The 10,754-nt window shown below is 42.5% G+C and overlaps 1 protein-coding gene across 1 annotated transcript in view; it reads right to left on the reverse strand.

The window, feature by feature from the left end:
• Positions 1 to 489: 489 nt before the first annotated feature.
• Positions 490 to 10,754, reverse strand: part of vegfc (vascular endothelial growth factor c) — a 51,684-nt gene continuing 41,419 nt past the window's right edge. The window contains exons 5-7 of the mRNA XM_069677036.1: positions 8,926 to 9,068; positions 3,840 to 4,164; positions 490 to 939 (exon numbers count right to left, since the gene is read on the reverse strand). Coding sequence (XP_069533137.1) covers positions 831 to 939; positions 3,840 to 4,164; positions 8,926 to 9,068 — 577 coding nt within the window. The 3' untranslated portion in view covers positions 490 to 830. The remainder of the gene's footprint in view (positions 940 to 3,839; positions 4,165 to 8,925; positions 9,069 to 10,754) is intronic.

The following is a 10,754-nucleotide window of genomic DNA, read 5'->3' on the forward strand; positions in this document are numbered from 1 at the left end:
TGTGTTATTGTGCGGTGTTTTATGGGGTTCGTTCAGGTTCTGAACTAACGTGTGTGATGACGTGTAACGAGGCAGCGGTAGACCAGCAAGGCCCACGTTCTGCCAGGTAAAATGACTGTTTTAGTTAATGGAGTCTGGTGGCTTTGAAGAGAGCTAGCTAATGGGCTAAAATCTGAAATATAAAATGTAGTCCTAACACTATAAGCAACGCTGATTTCACCTTCACCAGATTCAGCTTATTACAGCCCCTGATTCTGATGCCGAGGTGGAGTAAGTGAAGAATAACCTCATTACAATATCAGCAGAACAGACAAACTTAGTTAACAATAGAAAACATCCAGTATGCTTTATTTTACACATATAATATACATGATACAAAAATATGGATCACAGTGTATTTTCATGGAAAAGGATTGAAATTGCAAGAAACAGAGGTTGAAAAATAACATTTAATAAATTATATAATCAATATCTGACAAAAGAATACGGAGACATAATTAATACAAAACCCCCCGAATATTTAAAAACACATTATTTAGACAATATTTATAACAAGTGTTTCAGTCCTTCCTTCCACATTTGGGCTCCGGTCAGCTGCTCTCCCATTACAAAAACGTCTTCATAGCCGCTTCAGTGCATATCCCACCTTCGATCAGTTTCCCATTTCTGCGCTCCAATCACTGACGTTTCCCTAAAGTTCATCAGGGTCCGCACACTTAGCTGCCTCACAGCTGATGGGGATGTTCAGGACCAGCAGGTCTACAGGGGCTAGTGATGAACTCTACTTGTTCAGTTTGTGGTCTGCTCATTAGCAGCTTTTTAGCCGGTGGCTAGTCCAGCCGCCTCCAGTGGGACGGTACGCAGCGACACACTTCCTCGCTGAAGGAGAAACCTGGTTCACACCTTCGCCTCCTCACTTCACAGGGAGGCCGCAGACAACTGCAATGAGAAAGGAAAAAAGATTGAGCTTCACAAATTCAGAACGAGTTTACATACAGCTATAAATTGTATCACATTAGTTATGTTAGTTAGCTAATTTGGTATGCAGTTAGATAATGTTGTTTGGTTTAAAACCAACATGTTACTCCAACCAATTCACAACGTTACCAAGTGCTACTTGCACATTTCCGAAACTAAAAATGTGACTAAAACTAAGAATCATTTTCATCTGAAGACTGAGACTAAATCTAAAAGAGCTGCCAAAATTAACACTGAGAATGTGATGAATCACAGAGTTAGCAACACCAGCCTCCACGACACTTACAATGGAAATAATAGAATAATGGCTAGTCTTAGCCTAACTAAGTAAAGACTTGTCAGTCAGTGGCAAAATTGGTTTGATTTTGATCATGTTGGCAAATTACAACCAGTTTATTAGTGAATAAAGTCATCCTTCGATTCACATATGTCCACCTATCATACGACGGCCTTTGTTTGCCATGTAGTGTAAAAACAGTGACTGGAACAGTTTGCTTTTATAAAGCAGCAAACTTATAATTTGATTCCAGACTTGAGATCTGATCCGTCAGTGGTGTGAATGAAAACTAAAAACGTATATTTTCATTTGGTCTCTTTAAGTCTCCAGCTGTAATTGTTGGATGTGCTTTCCTCTTTCCCAGGAACCTGCAGGTTCTCAGTGCTGCCAAACACTGCTGCAAATGATTGAGAACCACTAACTACTTTCTTGTGTGTTCTAGAGGTCAAAGGTCGCAACTAAGGTTTGGATTTCTTCGCAGTAAAAACTACAGCCTTCAGAACTACTTTGTGATTTACAGCCCAAGCCTGAGCCACCAGCGCTTTCACCAGAACAGCAAGAACCATTATAACGTTTTACATGTGATGTTGTTTTTTTGGCATCATGAGAAAGTGACTGAAGGTTTTTTTATTCTTAAAAGAATAAAATTCAGTTGTGACTTTGATACTATGGACATTGGTAAACATCAGCAATACTTCACTTTTCCTACAGAAGAAAAGCTTGAAGGCTAAAAACATTAGAATGAACCTTCAGAAGCTCATATCTGGTTTAGCTCAGCCCAAACTCAAGGACTGATTTGTCTACCTCCACAAGATGACACGATGAGTGGATCCATGTTCAAAGAACAAAAAGTATTGGAGGGACTGAATCACGTTCACGTAGCACTTACGCACTTCATCACCAGACACAGATTCTGGATCTGGCGTGTAATTGCCACTGCTTCTCTCGGTGCACGGGGTGTCAATTGGTGGATGACAGAATATTTCGTCATGGCTACTTAAAGAGACCTATGAACCCATGATGAAATACACAGAAGAGTTCAAACAGACACACACGCTCTCTTTTAAACAGTCACACACACACACAGCGCCAGATCCCAGACACTAGATTCCTACTGCTACGTTATACTCATAAATCACTCTCAAACAGGGTCACAAAGGGTCGAGACTGGACGGGGTGGATGGATGTGTGTGTATGTGTGTGTGCTTCCTCCTGTGAAGGGAGAGGAAATGGTTAAGTGACAGCTAAGAGAAGTCATTAGCACACGGAGGTCTTGTATTACAAACCAGGTTCAGTGCAATAACCAGCTACCACTGCCGGACCAGTGCCGTCCTCTGGCTAAACACACACACACTAACATCACCAGTGTGTGAATGTGTGAGTGTTGGAGTGGTGTTGACTGCTATAGGATGATGCAACCACAGAATCTACAAGAACAAGAAAGCATCATGGCGTGTGGTTTTCTGTGGATATAGATTTTCTCCATCTCATCAAGATCTGCAACACCCCAACAAGATTCCTCATAGTGACCTTATCTGTCAAAGGTCAGGAAAATCCAGTGTTTAGTTGGATCAATGGATCAAGGCAGAGGTGCACAGTATGGCCAAAGGCTGAAAGAATGGATAGTTGAACTATAAGTATTGATGATGTATGTACGTACCTGTATGTACAGTATGTACCTGTATGTACCTGTATGTACCTGTATGTACCTGTATGTACAGTATGTATGTTTTTATGTATGTATGTATGGATGAATGGATGGATAATTGTACTGATGGATGGATGGATGGATGGATGGATGGATGACTGGTTGGGTAGATAAATGGACTGATGGATGGACTGATGGATGGATGGCAGTTACACAGAATAATGGGTTAGTAGGCAGGATGGAGGGAGGGAGGAAGGGCAGATGGATGGATGTATTAACTGATGGATGGAGGAAAAGATGGATGAATTGGCAGGTGGATGGATGGATGGAAGGTGAAAAAGATGGATGCATAGATGGATGGATGGATGGAAAGATCGCAGTTAGATTAAATAACGGGCGAGTGGGCAGAATTGAGGAAAGGAGGAAAAGATGGATGGATGGATGAAAGTGGATGGATGGATGAATGGAAGGAGAAAAAGATGAATGGATCTATGGATGGATGGATGGAAGGAGGAAAAGATCGATGGATGGATGGGTGGATGGATGGATGATAGAGGAAAAAAGATTGATGGATGACGGATGGATGGAAGGAAGGAGAAAAAGATCAATGCATTGATGGATCTATGGATTGATGGATGGAAGGAGGAAAAGATGGATGGATGAATGGATGGATGGAAGGAGGAAAAAAGATGGATGGATGGCCAGATGTGTGACTGAATGAATATCTACAAAACATAAATGGGTCTGTAGGCGGAAAGGTGGCAGAATAAATGGGCGGGTAGAAGGACAATGTTTCCCCGGTGGTGGTGGTGGTGGTGTGGGGGGCATGTTTAAGCTCGTCTTCAGGTTTGTCCTGAGCTAAAGGAGGAGTTTCAGTGCCATTCCATTTAAAGTGGTACTTTTTAATTAGCAAACAGAAGATGCTGCTGAGCTTACCTGCATGTGGCTGGGTGAAACCTCCTTCCTTTGAGGAAACACTTATTGGGCGACTCGTTACATTCGCAGGAACACTTTGTTTTATTGAGGGGCTGGTGCCTCGGACACGTCTTGCTACACGTGCACTGACAGGTGTCCTTGTTGAAGACATGGTTCAGCAGGCAGGAGGGAGCAGGCGACATGTTGCACACGCACTGGCAGGTGTTGCGGTCGAGGTGCCGGTTAGGGCCACAGTCTTGGGTTTGATCTCTTTGCTGGCACACACACTGACAAGTTTCCACGTCCAGTTCCTTATCAGGGCCACACACGTCGGCTGAGAATATGTCTGTGGAGATGGAGAGAGAAACTTGAACTTTCATCATATGTACACTACAGTACCATGAGCCTGCTGTGCGTATTATGGAAAATGGCTTGATAAGCGAAATTCAGAGGTTACTTGTGGTCATTTGCTGCCATGAAATCTAAGAAAACATGCCTCACTCTGCAAAACACAGTCGTAAAAGTTGCCTGTTATCAAAAACACAAGTACATACTGTATAATGACGTGTGCGACAGCTGTTTGACGATACTTGTAAACTATGAAACGGAGACATTCCTGAAATGGACCAGCGATGTCCTCTCTCTCCTCGGGGATAACACAGATGGTTTCTTTTTTAGTATTGGCAAATGGATCAGTTTCATACACACAAACTGTGTGTGTGTTTGTGTGTCTACCGATGAGGAAACGCAGATAACAAAGACACAGTGCTGACAAACTGTGTATGCATGAGCTAACAGGGACTGTAACAGCCTAAATCAACGTAAAGAGCTCAGATGAAACTTATTTACTCCTGAGGACCAAGCTGCAAACTGAATCTTCAGGACACACTGTGATGTGTGGACAAGTCTCAGGGGAGAACACGTTTAATAGCTTCCTCAAATCACAACCTCAAATTATTGTTACTCAAAATTAATTATTAATCATGTATTGCTTGCCAACATTGTGTTTGAGTGCCAGAACCAGAAGTAAAACAACATTTAAACTGTAATAAATCCAATCTTTAGACTTAAATTTCAAGATATACTGTATATTTTTTTATTTGACACTAATTTCACACACTACTAAAATAGAAACATTACTTTACTAAAATGTATATTATCAACAAATAACAGTTCAGGGCACAAATTCTTACTTTAAGAGTCTGGACTACATTGCTGTGGCCACAATACTGATATGAGGCAACATTTAACGAATTCAGGTGTAAACATTTTGGGTTTTAGGGAACAATGTTGCATAAGTTGACTGATCAAATATGTATAGGAATATATAAAACACCAGATGTGACTTGTAATAAATAAATCATCCCAAGAAACGTGTTGGGGAGCTGTAGTTGTTAAAAAGCTGTAATTGTTAAAAAGTTAAATGTTGAGCATGATGAGGAGCGGTTTGTGGATCATGATAATACTGACAGATTTAAATGTCATGTTGGCAGCACAGCTCGTTCAATCTGGATCTGAAGAGTACAATACAGAAACACTGTCATTATGGCGGGTCACATAGTGCTGATGCATTGTGGGTTAGCTGATGATCTTGTTTTTGATTGAGTGTGACAGTCACTGGTAGAGGTCAGTTTTCTGCAATCACTACACTTTCACTGCTGGACTGGGATATGTTACCCCTTTGGAAATAAAACAACAGATCTGCGGTTAATGCAGCCAAAATGACTAAATTACAGGGGTTTGAAAAATGATTTTCAACTGCCAATATTGTTCTTGGGAATCCCTCGTTCATTGTTGCTGCTGGGAAACAAAACAAAACCTAAAAAACCTACATTCACATTTTAGTTTCATCACATCTTTGAACAAAATACAATTTTGAAACATAAACAAGTAAGAATTTAGATGGTCCACAAAGAGGGAAACTAACCAAGACATGCTGAGACAATGATGGTGAGTTTTTTGACACGTTAATTCCTTGGCGATTGCTCTCGATGCTTTGTCTCTCATTGTGTTTCTTTCTGGAGGGCCGGCGTGTGCGTCTATCTTTAACACTGACTGTGCTGAATAACGTCCCTGAACGATAATGGCTTCACTGCAACCAGTTCTGCACAAAACTGAGAACAATTGATGCACTGTAAAAAGGGATCTAAATACTGGGAGTTAAATATAAACATGCAGTGTTTGCCATCTCATTGTGATGAGATGAAGGGTAACGTCAGACTTCAACAAAATCACTTGGACTAAAAGATTTGTAGACACAGGAATCCAATGCAGCTGTGTGAATGAATTACCTGATGCTTTATTTGCAGCAGACACAATCAAACTGCATCCCCAGGGTTTTACATTTATCTGTTAGCCTTCCTCAAAAGAGCCCTGGCTAGAGTGTAAGATTAGATACTGTCCCAAATCTACCAGAGAAACAAAGGGAACAGGTAGACGCAAATGAACTATTAAACCACTGACAAACAGAGTGAGTAACATTAACACGTCTATTTTTGTAAGCTACCTCAAGGGTAAGCTCGTAAACTTCTTTATATCCGACTTTAATGTTACATCCTTCTAACAACAATTATCCTTCTGTGTGAGTGATGCCTTTGCCTCTTCTTTTGGCCCATGTCTCTCTTCCTCTGCGTTCTCTTCTCCCTCTCTGTCAATGTACATGAGTTTTTAGTTAACGGTGTATTTCAGTCCTTCTCCAGGTTGGTGTGGTAGAGAGGAGGATGTGTGGCTCACGTCCAACAAGTTTTGGCAGCATTTTGAAGTTGCTCAGTGTCCTCCCTCATACATGTTCCGTCTATGATCCTGCTCTCTATCGACTTCATATTGTCTTTTAGGTTTTTTTTATAAGATCTTATTTTTGTTATGCAGAGCTTCTCTGAACACACAGCATCGATTACTGTTCTGCAAGAAGCTGCTTCATTGAAGGAATGACATGGTATGTTTGTGCTGTATGATGAGAGGACTCCAGTGCACAATGTAAGCAGACGTCACACAGCCTGTTGTCCAACACTATACAAATGTGACTTTATACCTCATTCATGTTCAGATGGAAGGAGTGACTCGTGTGCCGCCTGTGAATAAGCAGTCCAAGGTCAAGGTTTGTTTTCATAGATCTCCCACAGCTTTTTGGCTGACCTTGGCCCAGGTATCCCATACTACTTCTTTATCCCACAAGGAGCCCCCTCTGGGCACAGGGTCGCATCCACAATAGATGCTTGAACATGGCTTACTGGATTCCATGTCCCCACCTCACCCAGATGCATAGGAAATTCTTCCTGAGGTAAAGTTAAAGACCTCACAGTAAACACTTGGGTTTACCAGATCTGTCTTGCAGTCGCCCTCACCTTCAGATCCAACTAACCTGCCATTGGTGATCACTTGACAGCTTTGCTTCACTCTGCATCTGAATGTCCGAGATCAGTGCCAGCAGATCTGATGATACTACGATGAAGTCTATCATCAATCTTTGGCCCGGGTGGCTGTGGTAGCAAGTACACTTGTGAACCACCCTGTGCTCAAACATCTTGTTTGTTACGACAAATCCATGACTAGCAAAGACGTCCAAAAACAAATCACCACTCAGGTTCAAGCCTTTGGCCATGGTCCCAGGCCAGAAAATGGTATCGTTTCCAGGACCCAACCATGAGACAGTAAAGCACAACAAACAGATCCTCACTGAGCCAAGCCTCTACTTTTATACCTCTTATAGAGGGGAGCCAGCTGAGGACCTCTCAGCCCGGACAACTCCATAAAGTAGAGGGCTATGTTCATCTCCAGGTGTGTGGCACCGTACCAAAGGTGAGCTTTATCATATCCAGATGGTTCTGCTCTACCTCATGCACTATCTCTAGTGTCTTCACAGCCAGAGAGGATTCACATTCCACATCCCTAGAACACCAGCCTACAATGCCAGGGATCAGCAGACCTGAAGGTCTGAGCCGAGCTGACATTGCACCCAACCCTGATGCCTATCACCGCACGTGTTGGATTCACTGGATGGCAGCTCCATGTAGCTTCTATCAGGCTGAGCACAACTGCTCCCAATAGCTCTGAGCTCCTTCTTAGCCGATATTCAGCCAGTGATGGAAATGGACCAATGGATAGAGCAATAGTTTTTTTAACAGCCATTCTCTTCAGCCCCTCAGGCTTCAGCTTTCTCTTTCTTTGTTTTTGAGATATTCAGCACCATAAAGTATCTCCGTCCATCTTTCACAGTTAATTTGTTTTGGCCCTGTAGTACGGTCTGTGTAAGTGTGTATTTGTATGCGTCAGTATCTGTGGAATCTGCTACTCTGGGGTCCCCGCATTCTTCTGTGTCTCGTTTGTTTACACTCCAGTCCAGAGTGTTATCACAGCCAAACACACACACACTGAGGAACTCACAAACACACACACACACACACACACACACACACACACACACACACACACACACACACACACTGAGGAACTCACAAACACACACACACACACACACACGTACAGACTCTCACCAAACACATTGCAGTCATAAATAGTCCTCAGTGAATACATGAACATTCTCCTGTCACAAAGACTAACATAGAGAAAGATGGCTGCACTAACAGTGTGTGTTTGTTTCACTGTCGGTATGTGTGTGCTCGCTACAGCCTTTGGGGGCACGTCACCATGCAGCAACAAGCCACACTCATCAGTCAGATTTATTAGCAGCTACTACGTTTCTTTATATAGGTCGATCTGCAGGATTGGCTTCTTCAGTCCAAGTTATGCTTCCTAAACTCTCCTAAACGCACAGACATGATGCAGTACGCTCCTTTAACCAACGCCACCTCTTATAAGGAGGAGCGTATTTGTGAGGTTTCTGAGGAGATCTGATTATCAGCGTAATTTATGCCCTGATATTTGTCATTGTCAGAATATGTTTATTTGTTTGTTCCTGGAATATAGTTTGATGTTTCTTTACTGCCTTTTCTTGTTCCTTATTGGTACGCTTTTATGTTTCAAGCTTGCAGATATGCTACTCTGCGCTCCAGTTAAGGTTGGCTCTGCAGACGAGGTCCCGTCCCACCACCTTCGACCACCGGTCCTTTCAGTTCTATTACTGTGCTAATGTGCAAAAATCACTTACCGAGGTGCTGTTGTGAGGGCCGTGGAGGGGGCAGTGGTGGGGGAGGCGGGTTGTGGTGCAGATTTGTGGTCATGCTGACACACCGACACTGCCTGCTGCTCCAGCTCTGACCAGGAGGACACGTCCTGTTGGCTACTGGACACCTTCAACAGAAAGAGACGGAGAGAAGGAACCATTCAGAATAAACATGTCAGACAGCTAAACTAAAAGTTTTTTATTAACAGTCCAAAAGTTCCCCCAAGACATCCAGTCCAATACCCTCATCTGAAAGAAGCATTTAACATCATCTTCTCGATGTTTACAAAACGTCAATTTTAGTAAAACCAGAGCCCACCCTGTCTCATCACTTCCTGTCTGATCTTCAGAAACAGGCACTTAATTGGTTCTCAGATCTGTATGTGTGTGTGAGTGTTAACTCTCCTCACACGCACATCCATGATAAGCCATCTCAAGGATTGTAGACGAATAAACATCTTGATCAAAGCAGGATCTCTTGGGTCGGCTTCAGTCGGATTGTCAGGAGGGAGAGGGAGTATCAGAAGTTTATCTTTCATGAGATATCTCTGGGATTTCTTCTCTCTGACATCACTGGGTTTGGGAATGCTGACACACAGTGGCAGGTATTCTGATGCTGCATTGATCCAGCTTTAGGAATGTAAAGCTGGTGTTGTCACACTCACAGAACCAGCAGGTACAACAACACAGTTTAACTTTCTCTCACACTTCAGGAACATACATAGAACATACACATTGGATGATGACACACACTTTATATTTAATGCAGACCATTAAATGTTAGCATGCTTAGAAGTTAAACAAAGATCCTGAACAAAGCAAACATTACGCTTGATAAATATCAGCAAATGAACAATCTCACTGTGTGTCGCTGTGCCCAAGGACAGCCTTGGGTCACAGGTAAACCGTACACTGCGGGACTGTTAACCCAACATTTCTTACAAACACCCAAACAAGTTACAATTAACCATGTGGACAACGACCTCTACTAAACACAACTACAGCTTCACTTAACTGTGGTCACAAGGTGCCTGAGCAGTAGGATCATTCAAAGAGTTATAGCAGTTACAACAAAAGCCACTTCCAGGTAAATAACTGTCAGGTAAACATATAGTCAAAGTGTCCTAGAGCAAGACACTGAGCCCCAATGTCCATAGATCCTGATTGGTGATTGGCATACTTAGCCTTTGCCATCAGTGTGAAAGGGTGAATGTGACATGTAGTGTAAAAGTGCTTTGAGTGGTTGGAAGACTACAAATATATAAGTACAGTCCATTTACCATAATCGTGATGATTACAGATACAGTTAACGATTACAACGAGATACAGACACGGACCAGATGTCATAGAGTCACTGATTCAGCCAACACTAACGGTAAACAGAGCGTTGCATTGACAGTAAGAAGTGTTAGCCCGGCTGACTCCTTGATTTCAGACGCTGAAGCGAGAGAGTGTTTCCTCTCTGCAGATAGAAATCTAAAATAAACCCTGAATACTTTTCTGTTCTTCATTGTTATCCGGCACTCAGATACACAACAAGACTTTTCTATTTCCTCTTTGCCCCCCCCAGCTCGACACTAACTTGCAGCTGTGTTTTCTACCTGGACACGGCGATCTGTTCTACACCCAAATACGACTGCTTGTGTAACCGTCTGACATCAGCAAAGTGTTTGAGGTTTGGTTGTAGAAAGAGAGAACGCTGCAGTTCCGTTCTTACCATTTGGTAACATTTTAATGCCAAATGGATCCAATATACTGTTTACATATACTTTAGCTGACGATGAAAGTGGAAGGAAAGAGATTGTAGGCAAACA

This window comes from Semicossyphus pulcher, unplaced genomic scaffold, assembly GCF_022749685.1.
Source record: "Semicossyphus pulcher isolate SPU_LCO1_2020_fin unplaced genomic scaffold, fSemPul1.0.p SCAF_27, whole genome shotgun sequence".
Taxonomy (NCBI): Eukaryota; Metazoa; Chordata; class Actinopteri; order Labriformes; family Labridae; genus Semicossyphus; species Semicossyphus pulcher.